The 18,919-nt window shown below is 46.6% G+C and overlaps 2 protein-coding genes and 1 non-coding gene across 3 annotated transcripts in view; all 3 read right to left on the bottom strand.

Annotated features, from left to right (window-relative positions):
• The window catches only part of LOC123747437 (uncharacterized), a 24,837-nt gene extending 17,707 nt beyond the window's left edge, over positions 1 to 7,130 (bottom strand). Inside the window, exons 1-2 of the transcript XR_011226181.1 lie at positions 6,340 to 7,130; positions 1,110 to 1,353 (exon numbers count right to left, since the gene is read on the bottom strand). This is a non-coding gene — a transcript (uncharacterized protein). The remainder of the gene's footprint in view (positions 1 to 1,109; positions 1,354 to 6,339) is intronic.
• Positions 7,084 to 8,934, bottom strand: LOC138360053 (uncharacterized). The gene has a single exon (XM_069319988.1). It carries the CDS (start codon positions 8,932 to 8,934, stop codon positions 7,084 to 7,086), a length of 1,851 nt encoding a protein of 616 aa, XP_069176089.1.
• A 7,021-nt stretch (positions 8,935 to 15,955) lies between these two features.
• Positions 15,956 to 18,537, bottom strand: LOC123747261 (mucin-22-like). Its single transcript, XM_045729299.2, has 2 exons — positions 18,475 to 18,537; positions 15,956 to 16,885 (listed from the first exon to the last, which is right to left on the bottom strand). Exons 1-2 carry the CDS (start codon positions 18,535 to 18,537, stop codon positions 15,956 to 15,958), a joined length of 993 nt encoding a protein of 330 aa, XP_045585255.2.
• Positions 18,538 to 18,919: the final 382 nt, after the last annotated feature.

Genomic DNA, 18,919 nt, shown 5'->3' with positions numbered 1-18,919 from the left:
GCCCATCTACAACAGAGTAGCAGAAGGTTCACCCTCTGCAATATGGTATCTTCAGGCCACCAAGTTAGACAGGTTAAATATCCCGAAAGTAATCCACTGGGAAACAGCAGTTCAGTTTTATAGACTACGTCTAGGTTACAGATGCAACTGGGAAATTAGTGAACCCAGAGAGTGTGGGAATGCATCTTCTGCCAAACAAAGAAAAGCCACTACTTCACTATCCCCTGGAATGTGAAGCAACCAAGGACCTAAGAAGAGCTTGAAGAGTACCTGAATCTTGCAGTTACCACCCTGAAGTCATCAACACTGCCACTCTTCTGGTAATGAATACTGTCAAGCAGTATCCTCTCCTGTGACAGCGGCCACGTAGTAAGGTTTGACGATTTAAATGCGAGCACAGCACGCAGTATATCCTTTCACGACCAAAGATCACTTTCACTCTAAAAATCTACCACTTAGGGGCTATTCATGCCCGTGCCACCTCTTTGGTGGCTTAATCTCTAACAATCAATCACTCTCCCTCCCGTACCATGAAAACCCCAACCATCCACTGATCTTCAGTATCAGTTATTGGTTCTGGTAATGGCTCCAAAAAGAGCCTCCACTTACGGGCCATTCATGCCCGTGCCACCTTCTGGGGTGGCTTATTCTTTATCAATTAATCTCCCACCACAATCTACTTGATAATGGTCCAGGACGGACCGAAAGGTCGTCGTTTCTTCATCTTCTGGTGTGTAGTTGGGTCATCAAATTTTCAGCCACGTTATCGTGACTCAACGTCTGCACACATGGAGTAGATTGTGGTCAGTATAACTAAGCAAAGTCCCTCTACTGGCATGTATTGTTACACTAATGACATTTGTTTACTAAACATAGTACGTGACATTGTGATACATTATAGTACGTGACATTGTGATACATAATAGTACAAAGATAATAAAAGTTGGTGCTTGGGATTTTTATACTGGCTTGTAAATAAAATATAATTGAATTAAACAATGCTCACTTTGGCATTTACTGCCACTGATTGCTTGCATGCTGGAGTGTCAGTGATGAAGATATATGATCTGAACATCTGGAGGTGCGGGAAGACAAAGTACGATACTCACGCGTAGGACTCGCCAATGCGGTCTGAGCTGGTATCGTAGCTGTTGTGGTAACCAGGATTAGGTCCATACTGTTGCAGAAAGGAATTGTTGTCTGAAGATGCCAGAAAGTCTCTGTTATTTTCATCTCTATAACCTTGATGTGTATCATTGCTGGTGCTGTAACCCTGTTGCTGGATGTTGGTGTTACTGATGCTATACTCCAAGTTGTTCCCATTGCTGCCATACAATCCTCGTGCCATTTTATCTGAAGCAGAGGCGAGGATATATTGTACGCTGTCAAGATCTCTGGTATATATATATATATATATATATATATATATATATATATATATATATATATATATATATATATATATATATATATATATATATGTCGTACCTAATAGCCAGAACGCACTTCTCAGCCTACTACGCAAGGCCCAATTTGCCTAATAAGCCAAGTTTTCATGAATTAATTGTTTTTCGACTACCTAACCTACCTAACCTAACCTAACCTAACTTTTTCGGCTACCTAACCTAACCTAACCTATAAAGATAGGTTAGGTTAGGTTAGGTAGGGTTGGTTAGGTTCGGTCATATATCTACGTTAGTTTTAACTCCAATAAAAAAAATTGACCTCATACATAATGAAATGGGAAGCTTTATCATTTCATTAGAAAAAAATTAAAGAAAATATATTAATTCAGGAAAACTTGGTTTATTAGGCAAATCGGGCCTTGCATAGTAGGCCGAGAAATGCATTCTGGCTACTAGGTACGACATATATATATATATATATATATATATATATATATATATATATATATATATATATATATATATATATATATATATATATATACACACAGTAGAATATACATATATCTATAATCACTAAGAACTCTATTGGCCCGATCAGGATCTGAACCCTAGCTGCCAAGGATCTCCTCTTGGCGTACAGGGTACTGTAACTACTAGACCAATGATTATAGACGATCATTGGTCTAGTGGTCACGGTATTCTGTACGCCAAGGGGTGATCCTGGGCGGTGGGGGTTTGAAGCCTGGTCGGGTCCATTGAGTTCTTGGTGATTAATGGCTCGCACGTTCATACAGCCTTTGTGTGTCTGTCACACACACACACACACACACACACACACACACACACACACACACACACACACACACACACACACACACACACACACACACAGTGCGAAAGCTGGAGATGAAAGGGAAGGTACTCCATTGGATAAGGGAGTACCTAAGTAACAGAAGGCAGCGAGTCACTGTGCTGGGTGAGGTCTCAGATTGGCGAGACGTCACCAGTGGGGTCCCGCAGGGTTCAGTCCTTGGACCCATACTGTTTCTTATATATGTAAATGATCTCCCAGTTGGTATAGAATCCTTCCTCTCATTGTTTGCTGATGATGCAAAAATTATGAGGATTAAGACGGAGGAAAACAGTATGAGACTACAAGATGACCTAGACAGACTGCATGAATGGTCCAACAAATGGCTACTGAAGTTCAACCCGAGTAAATGTAAGGTAATGAAACTAGGCAGTGGAAACAGGAGGCCAGACACAGGATACAGAACGGGAGATGAAGTCCTTCATGAAACAGACAGAAGGATTTAGGAGTTGATATCACACCAACCCTGTCTCCTGAAGCCCACATCAAAAGAACAACATCGGCGTATGCGAGGCTAGCTAACATCAGAACTGCCTTCAGGAACCTGTGTAAGGAATCATTCAGAACCTTGTATACCACATATGTAAGACCAATCCTGGAGTATGCGGCCCCAGCATGGAGGCCGTACCTTGTCAAGCACAAGACGAAGCTTGAGAAAGTTCAGAGATATGCCACTAGGCGGCGTGGGAGGTGTAGGTGCAGGCAAGGTGGTGTACGTAGGCGGCGTGATATGAGAGTAGGGAGGTGTGGGGGATGAAAGGGGAGGATGTGGTGTGACCTACTACCAGTAGGCGCCGCTGACAACGCCCGTCACGCACAAATCTCACGCACGCATGCATTAAAGTCACTTCAACATGCACATATTCTCTCTCGCGCGCGCGGGCGAGCGCACACTGGAGGGGTGGAGGGGAGGCGGAATAAGAAATCATGATAGCAACTTAAAAATATCTAAGGTTAATTGACAGCGTAACATGGTTCAAACGTAGAACAGCAGAATGATACACTAATACCTCACTGAGATGTCAATAAGTTCATTAGTGTTAGACTTGTCAATACATGGAATGTGTTAGTAGCTGCAGTGGTTGAAGATAAATTAATAGATGTAAATATGATAAAACAAGTGGGAACCGAGTCAGTACATTCAACTCAGAATACACATCTAGGAAATAACATCTAATAATACCCATTACCCCAATATTAGTACTTAAGACATACATCTTCACCAGATTAATAATAACCTCAGTCAATTTATATAACGAACTACTACAATGTACCTTGTCATCTAACCTGATCTGTTTGATTAAGGACCTGTCCGAAACGCATTGCGTGTTAATGGCTTTGCAAGAATGTAAAAATATCATAATTTATGTAATCTCAGTTTCCGTGAGTGAGTGGGGTCGACCGCTGGATGTAATGGACTTGAGTCGAGGACGGGTTGCTATAAATGCTTTACCCACGTACTACAAATATAAATGATCGCCAACAGAACCTAACCTAACCTATGCCTATATGTGCCTGTGGGTCCCCAAAGGCGCAGCGAGGGGTCCCATATGGAGAAGTAGGTTTATATATTAAAGAGAACCTTTTATGCACATAGCTCCTGAACTCTACGATGGAGATGGAATAGGTAGATACAGTACTTGGAATCAAAGTAGAGAAGGTAAATATAGTTATTACTCCAATATACAAGCCGCCAGATAAAACGGTTAAGCACAAACAAAAAGAACTGCCTCGATAATTTAGCAAATCCAGTGCCAGATATTAACTTCCTTGAAGACTTCAGTCTACCCAGTGTGTTGAAGGTGACCTTTCCGTGTACCCGAGAGGACGGAAGACTACTAATCTCTGGCTGTCGAGACCATCACCCATTTCACAACTGGACACACAATTGCACACACGTCTTCTGTCTTACGAAAGTATTAGTATGATAACCCATATTTTCGTTTAAAAAACCATGGAGGAAAGCATTACTGTTTAACCAAAACGATCTTATTTTTTACTGTCATTTCATAGAATGAGAGTACGTACATACCATTGATGTTTTTACATTCTTGTAAAGCCACTAACACGCATAGCGTTTCGGGAAGGTCCTTATAATCTAACAATTTTAAGTAGGTAATTTGTTGCAAAAGAAGAATATTAAATGGTTCATTGTAAGAACATTTGAGGATTATCAACAGGTACATTGGATCATAATTTGAGGACTATTATTAGGTATACAATGTAACAAAATTTGCGTTCAACAGCACAAATATAATATAAGTTACTATGGAATAGAAGCGTTTCAATAAAAAAGGTGAAAATAGATTTACGGAGTAGTTGACAATTAAGACGAACAAAGCATCGAAGGAATGAACAGCGTCATTAATAACTGTACGGTAGTGTAAATGCCCCTTATGCCCACTCCACAACACCCTAAGGCAGCGACAACACCCCTAAGGCAGCGACAACACCCCTAAGGCAGCGACAACACCCCTAAGGCAGCGACAACACCCCTAAGGCAGCGACAACACCCCTAAGGCAGCGACAACACCCCTAAGGCAGCGACAACACCCCTAAGGCAGCGACAACACCCTAAGGCAGCGACAACACCCTAAGGCAGCGACAACACCCTAAGGCAGCGACAACACACTACGACACATGTGTGCGTCTTAGTGTGGAAACAAGTTAGTTTAGTTCATTTATTATGCACCCCATACCCATCTTGTGGGCGGTAGTGGAAAGGGTTACAGAGGCACATAATGGGCTCAGGGACTGAACCCCACAATTCATTTAGCTAGGCAAGTTACAATCTTGATGAGCTAGTTACAAAATTCAATATAAGTCGTCACATCAACAATGGGTTCGAGATCGACCTCAAGTACAGGTTCTAAATTAAGCAACTTGTGGAAACAATCGACTCGAGAATGGTCCAAGACGGACCGAAACGTCGTCGTCCCTTCACCTAGTGTGTGGTCTGGTCAACAAAACACATGGAAATTTAGTACTAAGTTGCTGAATCAAAAACAACAACATGTAAACACCTTTCGCGGTCGTAGGGAGACCGCATACAGCCCCGCTCCTGTGCCAGGTAAGTCCACTACGGGATCACCATAGCCCGGCTACTTGCCGCTCCTGTGCCAGGTAAGTCCACTACGGGATCACCATAGCCCGGCTACTTGCCGCTCCTGTGCCAGGTAAGTCCACTACGGGATCACCATAGCCCGGCTACTTGCCGCTCCTGTGCCAGGTAAGTCCACTACGGGATCACCATAGCCCGGCTACTTGCCGCTCCTGTGCCAGGTAAGTCCACTACGGGATCACCATAGCCCGGCTACTTGCCGCTCCTGTGCCAGGTAAGTCCACTACGGGATCACCATAGCCCGGCTACTTGCCGCTCCTGTGCCAGGTAAGTCCACTACGGGATCACCATAGCCCGGCTACTTGCCGCTCCTGTGCCATGTAAATCCACTAAGGGATCACCATAGCCCGGCTACTTGCCGCTCCTGTGCCAGGTAAATCCACTACGGGATCACCATAGCCCGGCTACTTGCCGCTCCTGTGCCAGGTAAGTCCACTACGGGATCACCATAGCCCGTGCTACTTGCCGCTCCTGTGCCAGGTAAGTCCACTACGGGATCACCATAGCCCGGCTACTTGCCGCTCCTGTGCCAGGTAAGTCCACTACGGGATCACCATAGCCCGGCTACTTGCCGCTCCTGTGCCAGGTAAGTCCACTACGGGATCACCATAGCCCGGCTACTTGCCGCTCCTGTGCCAGGTAAATCCACTAAGGGATCACCATAGCCCGTGCTACTTGCAACTTTGTTCAGAGTAGCTGAATCTAAAACAACAACATGTACGCTTAGTATACCTCTATACTAAGTGTATAGCTTATATTCCTAAAGTTGTCACATCGTCGACTAAACATTAAACAGTAAAAATGTAAACATTAGGTGTTTCTTCACTCTCTAGATGGAAAAGGTATTTACACAGAATGGAAAATATCCATCAGAAAATTAACAATAGTCACGAGGCCAAGAATATTGAATGAACATAAAATATTGTGTGGATACTCACAAGAGTGATTTGCGTTCCAGTAGGAGGACAATGTAATATAATTATAGTCACAGTCTTCCTTCAGGTGAGCGCGAGACAGTCTCCACTCCACGGCCACACAGGCAACTGAACCTGTCGACGCTCCGGCCTGAACCATGACAAACATTCCGTTTTCTTTTGTTAGAATAGCACCATTTTCATTGTCTTTGTTGATGTGACGACTTATATTGAATTTTGTAACTAGTTCATCAAGATTGTAACTTGCTTAGCTAAATGAATTGTGGGGTTCAGTCCCTGAGCCCATTATGTGCCTCTGTAACCCTTTCCACTACCGCCCACAAGATGGGTATGGGGTGCATAATAAAGAAAGAAATAATAATAATTATAGAGGCCGTGCGTAAATGGAGACATTTTCCTGCTAGGTTTCATTTTGTGCTGATTACTGACCAAATTAATTCAGATTTAGAAGAACTAAGAAATGCACAGAGACCTGAAAGCTGCAGTATTAAAAGTTATGACAAGTTCCGTAATAATAGGTATTTGTATGGTCAGCACAGTAACCGGACCGTAATTAAATGGTGTAATTACTTACACCGTAATTAAATGGTTAACATTATTAATTCCATTAGACAATAATTAAACGGCAAATGGTTAAAATTTATGTATTGAACTATTTATCAAGTTACGAATTATAAATGGTTAGTATAACTAAATTATCGTCAGCTGAAGGCTTCGACAGTGAAAATGGATGAGGTGTGGTAGAGATTAGTGGGTCCTGCTGTGGTTAATGGCGTCGTCTGAGTGGGTCCTGCTGTGGTTAATGGCGTCGTCTGAGTGGGTCCTGTTGTGGTTAATGGCGTCGTCTGAGTCGGTCCTGCTGGGGTTAATGGCGTCGTCTGAGTGGGTCCTGCTGTGGTTAATGGCGTCGTCTGAGTGGGTCCTGCTGGGGTTAATGGCGTCGTCTGAGTGGGTCCTGCTGGGGTTAATGGCGTCGTCTGAGTGGGTCCTGCTGTGGTTAATGGCGTCGTCTGAGTGGGTCCTGCTGTGGTTAATGGCGTCGTCTGAGTCGGTCCTGCTGGGGTTAATGGCGTCGTCTGAGTCGGTCCTGCTGGGGTTAATGGCGTCGTCTGAGTGGGTCCTGCTGGGGTTAATGGCGTCGTCTGAGTGGGTCCTGCTGTGGTTAATGGCGTCGTCTGAGTGGGTCCTGCTGTGGTTAATGGCGTCGTCTGAGTGGGTCCTGCTGTGGTTAATGGCGTCGTCTGAGTGGGTCCTGCTGGGGTTAATGGCCTCGTCTGAGTGGGTCCTGCTGTGGTTAATGGCGTCGTCTGAGTGGGTCCTGCTGTGGTTAATGGCGTCGTCTGAGTCGGTCCTGCTGTGGTTAATGGCGTCGTCTGAGTGGGTCCTGTTGTGGTTAATGGCGTCGTCTGAGTGGGTCCTGTTGTGGTTAATGGCGTCGTCTGAGTGGGTCCTGCTGTGGTTAATGGCGTCGTCTGAGTGGGTCCTGCTGGGGTTAATGGCGTCGTCTGAGTGGGTACTGCTGGGGTTAATGGCGTCGTCTGAGTGGGTCCTGCTGGGGTTAATGGCGTCGTCTGAGTGGGTCCTGCTGGGAATAATGGCGTCGTCTGAGTGGGTCCTGCTGTGGTTAATGGCGTCGTCTGAGTGGGTTCTGCTGGGGTTAATGGCGTCGTCTGAGTGGGTCCTGCTGTGGTTAATGGCGTCGTCTGAGTGGGTCCTGCTGGGGTTAATGGCGTCGTCTGAGTCGGTCCTGCTGTGGTTAATGGCGTCGTCTGAGTGGGTCCTGCTGGGGTTAATGGCGTCGTCTGAGTGGGTCCTGCTGTGGTTAATGGCGTCGTCTGAGTGGGTCCTGCTGGGGTTAATGGCGTCGTCTGAGTGGGTCCTGCTGGGGTTAATGGCGTCGTCTGAGTGGGTCCTGCTGGGGTTAATGGCGTCGTCTGAGTGGGTCCTGCTGTGGTTAATGGCGTCGTCTGAGTGGGTCCTGCTGTGGTTAATGGCGTCGTCTGAGTCGGTCCTGCTGGGGTTAATGGCGTCGTCTGAGTGGGTCCTGCAGTGGTTAATGGCGTCGTCTGAGTTGGTCCTGCTGGGGTTAATGGCGTCGTCTGAGTGGGTCTTGCTGGGGTTAATGGCGTCGTCTGAGTGGGTCCTGCTGGGGTTAATGGCGTCGTCTGAGTGGGTCCTGCTGGGGTTAATGGCGTCGTCTGAGTGGGTCCTGTTGGGGTTAATGGCGTCGTCTGAGTGGGTCCTGCTGGGGTTAATGGCGTCGTCTGAGTGGGTCCTGCTGGGGTTAATGGCGTCGTCTGAGTGGGTCCTGCTGTGGTTAATGGCGTCGTCTGAGTGGGTCCTGCTGTGGTTAATGGCGTCGTCTGAATGGGTCCTGCTGGGGTTAATGGCGTCGTCTGAGTGGGTCCTGCTGTGGTTAATGGCGTCGTCTGAGTGGGTCCTGCTGTGGTTAATGGCGTCGTCTGAGTCGGTCCTGCTGGGGTTAATGGCGTCGTCTGAGTGGGTCCTGTTGTGGTTAATGGCGTCGTCTGAGTGGGTCCTGCTGTGGTTAATGGCGTCGTCTGAGTGGGTCCTGCTGTGGTTAATGGCGTCGTTCATTCGGTCCTGCTGTGGTTAATGGCGTCGTCTGAGTCGGTCCTGGGGTTAATGGCGTCGTGTCTCTGGTGACGCCGTCACAACGTGAATGATAATTCCTCACTATTAACATAGTCTCGTCTCCAGTCTGCACAAACGTTACAATGTAGCCATGCACAATTTATATTGTTATAGTATATTAAATAACTCAATCAACTCGAGTTATGACATACATTCACCACTTAGGGACGAGTCATGCTTCCTGTCCACCTAAACCTTATAACATACATTCCATTCACATATATTATATTATTGTCTATATTATTTTATAATATATTTGTACTGTATATTAGGCTGCGAATATTTTGTCTTTGTTTCATCCCAGAACCATGCCATTGTTCCTTTTTATAATAAATAAGGTTTTAATTGAGTAATTGTTTTGCATATCCGATAATTCTTCTTGATATTGCAAAGTCTCCACTCATAATCCACTAACATTGACTGAGTTATCCAAGGTGGAAATTATTTTTATCTCAAATCGGTAAATCATTCAAATCACAGACCATTTTGCTGAGGTGATCCGCAATAACCAGTACAGCAGCATCAATAACTTCACATTTAGCCAACAAAATTGGTCAAATTTTGTAGATAAACTTCCTTTTGACATAATTAAATAAATCCAACGAAGGAAAATATCTTAGCCTTTGCATCAACATGAGTTTTATTTGCTCCTTGTAGTTGTTTATTTAACATATTCAGTTTGTCAAAGATATCTGTTAAATAACTCACAAATGCTTCACCATCAACTGTTTTCAGGAGTTTCATTTTAGGGTTGTCTTAAAACAAGAATATTAAATAGTTCCGTGAATCTTATCAAACAATTTCCTTGTGACGGCCATCTCACCATGGTGTTGCAACAGTCGTATATTTTTATTTATTTTATTTTATTTATATATATATACAAGAAGGAACATTGGGTTTGTGAGAATACATTGGATAGTACAGTATTTACATTCTTGTAAAGCCACTAGTACGCGCAGCGTTTCGGGCAGGTCCTTAATCTAGCAGATAATTTTAAGTAGGTAATTTCAATCAGAATTGATAAATGAAAGATACATTACAAGAGAAAAATGAGATGAGAGAGATAAGTAAGTATATTAAAGCACATTGTTATATTAAAGCTCTGATTGATTACATTGACAGCTTGATTAGTAATTAGTATTAGTAATTAGTATATGATCATTTTATCCTCACAAAATTGTTTGAACGACGCCCAGATTTGCCATTAGTTTTGATGCTGTTAATACATTTGATAACTGAATTCCAAATTGCCTACTAATGTAGACAGGTGTACTATGTAGACAGGTGTACTAGTGCTGCAAAAGTTTTTTTTTGTTTTTTTGAAAGCCAGAGCAGCTGAAAATCTGTAAACAAACACAAAGGACAAAGAGTTTTCAATCCCAAAGATAAGACAAAATGTAAATTAATGCCAGTTGTCCCCAAAAGCTCCTTTTAAGTTAATTGAGATCATTGTTAATGATCCCTGCACACGTATTTGGCCTTTTCCTCTATGACCTGCTTGGGTCCGCCATTTTGGGAACTGGCTGTCATTTTTTTGTGTCAAATGTCAATGACGTTCTTTTTAAATTACGACAATATTTATCAAAATTTGTTTTAGTAGTTGAAAAGTACGTTAGCTGTTCAAGTAGTGAGTATTGAAGAAAACGGCCGTAATGCACCCCATACTCTTCAAATTGCTCCACGTTAAGAAACGTTGGTCTAGAGAGAGAAAAAAAATTGACAGTCCCACATAAGAGGTTGCTGGAGCCTAGAACAACCACTTCTGTAGATTGCTGGAGTGGTGACAGGAAGACTTCTGACATGGACAAAAAAAAAATCCGACAAAAATGAGAGGCGGAAATCAGAGGCAATGTATCGGAAGAATGTTACTAACGGACTACCAGAGTACTCAGTTCTAGCACCAGAAATGTTCATCGTGTATATGAATGATCTACCAGCAGGAATACATAATAATAAGAACATGTTTACTGATGATGATAAGGTACTTAGAGGATTGTCGTGCCCTTCATGATGACCTGGACAGAATAAGCTCTTGGTGGATGGAATTCAGTGTGAATGAATGCCACGGTTTAGAATGTGAAATAGGAGAAAATACACAAAACTTATCAATTATTTGAAAAGTTTTAAAGAACTCTGATAAAGAAAGAGATCTAGGAGCCGGTCGGCCGAGCGGTCAGCACGCTGGACTGTAATCCTGTGGTCCCGGGTTCGATCCCGGGCACCGGCGAGAAACAATAGGCAGAGTTTCTTTCACCCTACGCCCCTGTTACCTAGCAGTAAATAGGTACCTGGGTGTTAGTCAGCTGTCACGGCTTCCACCTGGGGGTGGAGGCCTGGTCGAGGACCGGGCCGCGGGGACACTAAAGCCCCGAAATCATCTCAAGATAACGTCAAGATAGAGGAGGCCCTGAACAGTAAACTGTCATCAGAGTCACCACATAAAGAACATTGTACGAAGAGTATATGCTACACCTTCTAACTTCGGAATGTTTTTAAATATATAGCAAATAAAATATTAAAGAAATTATTCACGACTTTTGTGAGGCCAAAACTGGAATATGCAGCGGTTGTTGGTGCCCGTGTCTCAAGAAGCACATCAACAAACTGGAAAAGTGCAAAGACATGCTACTAAATGGCTTCCGCAAATGAAAAACAAGAGGCCAAAGTTGTTTAAATTCGCCAAAGCTGAAAGATAGAAGAAAAAGAGAAGATATGATCACTATATACAAAATAATAACAGGGATCGACAAAACTGGCAAAGAGGAATTCTTGAAAACCACAACTTCAAGAACGGGAGCGGATTCAAGCCAAGGAAGAAAAGATGCCGAAAAAAATATTACGAAGTTTTCTTTTGCAGAGTGACATGCGGATGGAACAAGCTAAGTGAGAAGGTGGTGGAGGCCAACCCTCAGTAGTTTCAAAATATCATATGACAAAAGAACGGAGACGACGAGGAAACCATGGGTGTAGCTCTCATCATATAACTACACTTAGGTGTAGTTACAGGATGAGTAACTACACTTAGGTGTAGTTACAGGATGAGTAACTACACTTAGGTGTAGTTACAGGATGAGTAACTACACTTAGGTGTAGTTACACACAGGATGAGTAACTACACTTAGGTGTAGTTACAGGATGAGTAACTACACTTAGGTGTAGTTACAGGAAGAGTAACTACACTTAGGTGTAGTTACAGGATGAGTAACTACACTTAGGTGTAGTTACAGGAAGAGTAACTACACCTAAGTGTAGTTACAGGATGAGTAACTACACCTAAGTGTAGTTACAGGATGAGTAACTACACTTAAGTGTAGTTACACACAAATTTCTCATTTCTGGACTCCAAAAAGCCTTTGATACAGTACTTCATAAGAGATTACTACACAAATCTGAAGACCAGGTATGGGTAAGTGGACAAGAGTTAACATGGGTAAGGTATTACCTAGCGCACAGGAATCAGAAAGTAAGAGTAAAGGGCAAGAAGTCAGACCGGTGTAGGGCAACAAGCGGAGTACCTCAAGGACCGGTGCTGGGACCCATATGTACTATTTCTCAGTATGTAAATCTACAGCAGTTGAGTTTTATATGTCTACGTTAACAGACGATGGGAAAATTTGTGAGAAGAGTTGTTACAGACGAAGATTGCAAGGTTCTCCAAGATGACTTAAATTAGCAACCCGTTCTCGCACTTTCTTATAGTCAATATTGACTTATTAAATACGTGCATATGTGACATACTAATTTATTGTGAATATTTTAGTTTACCTTGAAAAGGATATACCTATTATAGGTATAGGTTAAGTAATAATTGTAATTACGAAGCAATAAGATGTTTATCTTAACATACTAAGAAGGTTAGGTAAAGTCGGTGTTTTCTATGAAGCTTTACAAGGTACACTAAAATATTCACAATAAATTAGTATGTCACATATGCACGTATTTAATAAGTCAATATTGACTATACGAAAGTGCGAGAACGGGTTGCAACGAGCACATAAAACTGCACGAAGCTCTGCCGTAAAGATGCTATTTTAGATGAAAGCAGGTGGCAAAAATAAGTTTGGCCAGGAAAAGCGATGGAGAAGCCAACACCGGTGACAGACTTTAAAATATCAGAATATGAGGAGGAGAGAGCGAGTGACAAAAATGTTCAAGGAGAACGCAGTTCATAACAGCAGGAGTACAAACCTTCAATAAGCGGATCCAAGCTTAGCAATATTTCCCAAGTGAGATCCTCCATGGGGGCAGGTAAGCACAGCACGAGCGGTGTTACTGCAGACGTGTACCAAGACTATTGTAAGTGGTCCAGCCTTGTGGTCCAGCCTTGTGGTCCAGCCTTGTGGGCCAGCCTTGTGGGCCAGCCTTGTGGTCCAGCCTTGTGGTCCAGCCTTGTGGGCCAGCCTTGTGGTCCAGCCTTGTGGTCCAGCCTTGTGGTCCAGCCTTGTAGTAAAAGGAAGTGAGAGGAGACAGGGCCCTCTAGAGGCGTATTAGTCATCGCACAGCATAAGCGGTAACCGGGTGTTTGTAGAGACCACACTAAGCATCACACGTAGAAAAGATCACGACGATCCTGCACGATTCAACATATAAAATATGGATGGGGAATTAAAAGGCTTCAAAACTGAGGCTTAACCCCGTTTGATCCAACCATCGAGGCTAAGGATCACGGGGAAAGCAGAGGAATAGCCGGGACAGCCATAGTATAGTCGAGACAGCACAAGGGAGGAGTTCAGTGTGGGAATGGACGTGTATCAAATTCACCGGAATAACGGAATAAGACTTCATTTAGGTAAGGGCGGAGGATGATTCAGCTCGAAGGTGAGAGATTGTGGGCGAATAAGACAGAACACGAAACAATGGGTATAAATTGGATAAATTTAGATTTAGGAAAGACTTGGGTAAATACTGGTTCGGTAACAGGGTTGTTGATTTGTGGAACCAGTTACCGTGTAACATAGTGGAGGTGGGGGTCCTCGATTGTTTCAAGCGCGGGTTGGACATGTATATGAGTGGGATTGGGTGGTTATAGATAGGAACTGCCTCGTATGGGCCAATAGGCCTTCTGCAGTTGCCTTTGTTCGTATGTTCTGAAGACAAGCGGGCGGCAAACATCAACCCCCAAGAAGAGTTTAGCAATGTCCTCATACAGATCATCATTGACATCCTTCAGAAACACACATTCTCTCTTATAGCCAAGATTAATGTTGCTTTTTAACCTGCCCCTAAACATCTCCAGACGCCCAACACATACCTTAACACGCACCCATCAGGCACCTGCCCCTAGGCGCCTCCCACACTTCCCTAACACACGCACCCATCAGGCACCTGCCCCAAGGCGCCTCCTACACTCCCCTAACACACGCACCCATCAGGCACCTGCCCCTAGGTGCCTCCCACACTCCCCTAACACACACACCCATCAGGCACCTGCCCCTAGGTGCCTCCCACACTCCCCTAACACACACACCCATCAGGCACCTGCCCCTAGGTGCCTCCCACACTCCCCTAACACACACACCCATCAGGCACCTGCCCCTAGGTGCCTCCCACACTCCCCTAACACACACACCCATCAGGCACCTGCCCCTAGGTGCCTCCCACACTCCCCTAACACACACCCCCATCAGGCACCTGCCCCTAGGCGCCTCCCACACTCCCCAAACACACACCCCCATCAGGCACCTGCCCCTAGGCGCCATCACCCCCCCCCAAACACCCCCTAACATGCATCACCACCCCAGGCACTATACGATACGCTACCAGGGTGAGAAGTTTTTGGGTCAGTGGTTCAAGCAAGTGCCGCCGTTAGCTGAGGTGTGGTGAGGTGCCATGAGAGGGAGAGAAGGGGGGTAGGGGAGTGAGGCGCCGGAGTGCTCACACCTCATCCATTGCTCTCAGCTTTATAATTGCTGAATAATTATTGTTAATTTACAGCTTACAGTTGCGCTCATCCACATTCAGTGAGGGCTCTTGGTGCACCGGAGCGGCTGTTGTAGTGCCTGTACTCCACAGTGGCGGTCACAGCGCCTCTGGCTGTATCACAGCGTCTCTGGCTGTATCACAGCGTCTCTGGCTGTATCACAGCGTCTCTGGCTGTATCACAGCGTCTCTGGCTGTATCACAGCGTCTCTGGCTGTATCACAGCGCCTCTGGCTGTATCACAGCGTCTCTGGCTGTATCACAGAGCATCTGGCTGTATCACAGCGTCTCTGGCTGTATCACATAGCATCTGGCTGTATCACAGCGTCTCTGGCTGTATCACAGAGCATCTGGCTGTATCACAGCGTCTCTGGCTGTATCACAGAGCATCTGGCTGTATCGCAGAGCATCTGGCTGTATCACAGCGTCTCTGGCTGTATCACAGAGCATCTGGCTGTATCACAGCGTCTCTGGCTGTATCACAGCGCCTCTGGCTGTATCACAGCGCCTCTGGCTGTATCACAGCGCCTCTGGCTGTATCACAGAGCATCTGGCTGTATCACAGCGCCTCTGGCTGTATCACAGCGTCTCTGGCTGTATCACAGCGTCTCTGGCTGTATCACAGCGCCTCTGGCTGTATCACAGAGCATCTGGCTGTATCACAGAGCATCTGGCTGTATCACAGCGCCTCTGGCTGTACCATAGCGGCCGCCGGAGCTAGTATTGGAGTGAAGAAGATGTCGGTATGTTCCCAGCGGTGGTGTGTGGTAGTGACCGTTGTGTTAGTGGAGTAAGAAGTACAGTTACCCCCCGCAGGTGGGCCCGCACTCCTCTCTACCATAACTTCATTACCAGTTTCATCACTATCTACTGTGCCTTTGAGTTCTTTCATTATTATCCTTAGTTGTCATAGAAACTTACGATCGGTAGTTATTTTCATTTTACGTGTGCGTTTCTTGGGTTAAAATTACCTACATTGAGCTACTGGACCAAGGTCCATGGGTCGTTAGCGCTCACCTGGGATTGGTCGCTTGACGCGCGCCCTTTAACTGCCGCCCACCGTCGTTGGTGGGGTATTAACTGCCGCCCACCGTCGTTGGTGGGGTATTAACTGCCGCCCACCGTCGGTGGTGGGTGTTAACTGCCGCCCACCGTCGGTGGTGGGTGTTAACTGCCGCCCACCGTCGGTGGTGGGTGTTAACTGCCGCCCACCGTCGGTGGTGGGTGTTAACTGCCGCCCACCGTCGGTGGTGGGTGTTAACTGCCGCCCACCGTCGGTGGTGGGTGTTAACTGCCGCCCACCGTCGGTGGTGGGTGTTAACTGCCACCCACCGTCGGTGGTGGGTGTTAACTGCCGCCCACCGTCGGTGGTGGGTGTTAACTGCCACCCACCGTCGGTGGTGGGTGTTAACTGCCGCCCACCGTCGGTGGTGGGTGTTAACTGCCGCCCACCGTCGGTGGTGGGTGTTAACTGCCGCCCACCGTCGGTGGTGGGTGTTAACTGCCGCCCACCGTCGGTGGTGGGTGTTAACTGCCACCCACCGTCGGTGGTGGGTGTTAACTGCCGCCCACCGTCGGTGGTGGGTGTTAACTGCCGCCCACCGTCGGTGGTGGGTGTTAACTGCCGCCCACCGTCGGTGGTGGGTGTTAACTGCCGCCCACCGTCGGTGGTGGGTGTTAACTGCCGCCCACCGTCGGTGGTGGGTGTTAACTGCCGCCCACCGTCGGTGGTGGGTGTTAACTGCCGCCCACCGTCGGTGGTGGGTGTTAACTGCCGCCCACCGTCGGTGGTGGGTGTTAACTGCCGCCCACCGTCGGTGGTGGGTGTTAACTGCCACCCACCGTCGGTGGTGGGTGTTAACTGCCGCCCACCGTCGGTGCTGGGTGTTAACTGCCACCCACCGTCGGTGGTGGGTGTTAACTGCCGCCCACCGTCGGTGGTGGGTGTTAACTGCCGCCCACCAACGATCACACGCTAAAGCGGTAAAGGAAAATAACGTTTAACTCTCACTCCCACAGTGGGACTGGTGGATGAGAGCTCTCACTCCCACAGTGGGACTGGTGGATGAGAGCTCTCACTCCCACAGTGGACTGGTGGATGACAGCTCTCACTCCCACAGTGGACTGGTGGATGACAGCTCTCACTCCCACAGTGGACTGGTGGATGACAGCTCTCACTCCCACAGTGGGACTGGGGGATAAGAGCTCTCACTCCCACAGTGGGACTGGTGGATGACAGCTCTCACTCCCAAGTGGGACTGGTGGATGACAGCTCTCACTCCCACAGTGGGACTGGTGGATGACAGCTCTCACTCCCACAGTGGGACTGGTGGATGACAGCTCTCACTCCCACAGTGGGACTGGTGGATGACAGCTCTCACTCCCACAGTGGGACTGGTGGATGACAGCTCTCACTCCCACAGTGGGACTGGTGGATGACAGCTCTCACTCCCACAGTGGGACTGGTGGATGACAGCTCTCACTCCCACAGTGGGACTGGTGGATGACAGCTCTCACTCCCACAGTGGGACTGGTGGATGACAGCTCTCACTCCCACAGTGGGACTGGTGGATGACAGCTCTCACTCCCACAGTGGGACTGGTGGATGACAGCTCTCACTCCCACAGTGGGACTGGTGGATGACAGCTCTCACTCCCACAGTGGGACTGGTGGATGACAGCTCTCACTCCCACAGTGGGACTGGTGGATGAGAGCTCTCACTCCCACAGTGGGACTGGTGGATGAGAGCTCTCACTCCCACAGTGGGACTGGTGGATGAGAGCTCTCACTCCCACAGTGGGACTGGTGGATGAGAGCTCTCACTCTCACAGTGGGACTGGTGGATGAGAGCTCTCACTCCCACAGTGGGACTGGTGGATGACAGCTCTCACTCCCACAGTGGGACTGGTGGATGACAGCTCTCACTCCCACAGTGGGACTGGTGGATGACAGCTCTCACTCCCACAGTGGGACTGGTGGATGACAGCTCTCACTCCCACAGTGGGACTGGTGGATGACAGCTCTCACTCCCACAGTGGGACTGGTGGATGAGAGCTCTCACTCCCACGGTTTCTTCTAATTTGGTTCAGGGGGTTAAAGCCTATTAATCACTGATGGTCATTAAGGCCTCCATAATAGCTAAATTATCTACAAGTATAATTTAGTCTTAAACGTAAGTGAAGACTAAAGTCAACTGTGGGTGTATACACAATACCTCACACCCCGTTTTGACCTTGAACTATATGTTTAACACATCTCTAACCCTGTCCATGGAGGACAGAAGAAAAATGTATATATGCTGGTTAGCATTGTAAATGTGTGGCCACGTCTGTGGTAGAAAATAATAATAATAAAAAAAAACCGTTTTAACACTTTGTTAAATTAGATTACTTGAAAACAAGTCCCGTTAATCTTGTTATATCCAGGACCCAGATTGATACTTCCGTGTCGGGTGCACAGTGGTCGGCAGTAAAGGAACAGTTCTGAGAGCCGTAAGATGACACGTCCTAACTCACGAGTCACAGTGCCAACACTTCCTTCTCCTAAGATTTCCTACACCATTACTGCCAACCTGGCGCTGGTGATCGTCACTCGTGTGAGACAATCATGGCGAGGGTGTCCGATCATCGCACTACCCGTCCTCACACACCAAGTCCCACCCCGTCCTCCAAACAAAGACCCAAAGGTGAGTCCATTCACCCGCCAACCCCAACCCGTCCTCAAGTCCATTACATCCAGCGGTCGACCCCACAGACGCATTCATAAATTTTAACATGCTGTTCATTCAAAACAGGAGTTTTCTCAAATGTAAATTAATATTTTAATATATTAGCATATTGTGCATATATAGGCATAGGTTAGGTTAGGTGTTTAGGTTCTGTTGGCGATTATTTGTATTTGTAATACGTGGGTGAAGCATTTACAGCGTTGTGGTTCGAACAAAAGTCGTCAGTGAAGCACTTGTTCCGGAAGTGTTCGACCGTCAACAGTTGAGAGTTGTGTGTAAACT

Source organism: Procambarus clarkii, chromosome 94, assembly GCF_040958095.1.
Source record: "Procambarus clarkii isolate CNS0578487 chromosome 94, FALCON_Pclarkii_2.0, whole genome shotgun sequence".
Taxonomy (NCBI): Eukaryota; Metazoa; Arthropoda; class Malacostraca; order Decapoda; family Cambaridae; genus Procambarus; species Procambarus clarkii.
Note: the sequence above shows the minus strand (reverse complement) of the source record. Positions and strands in the feature narration are given on the sequence as shown.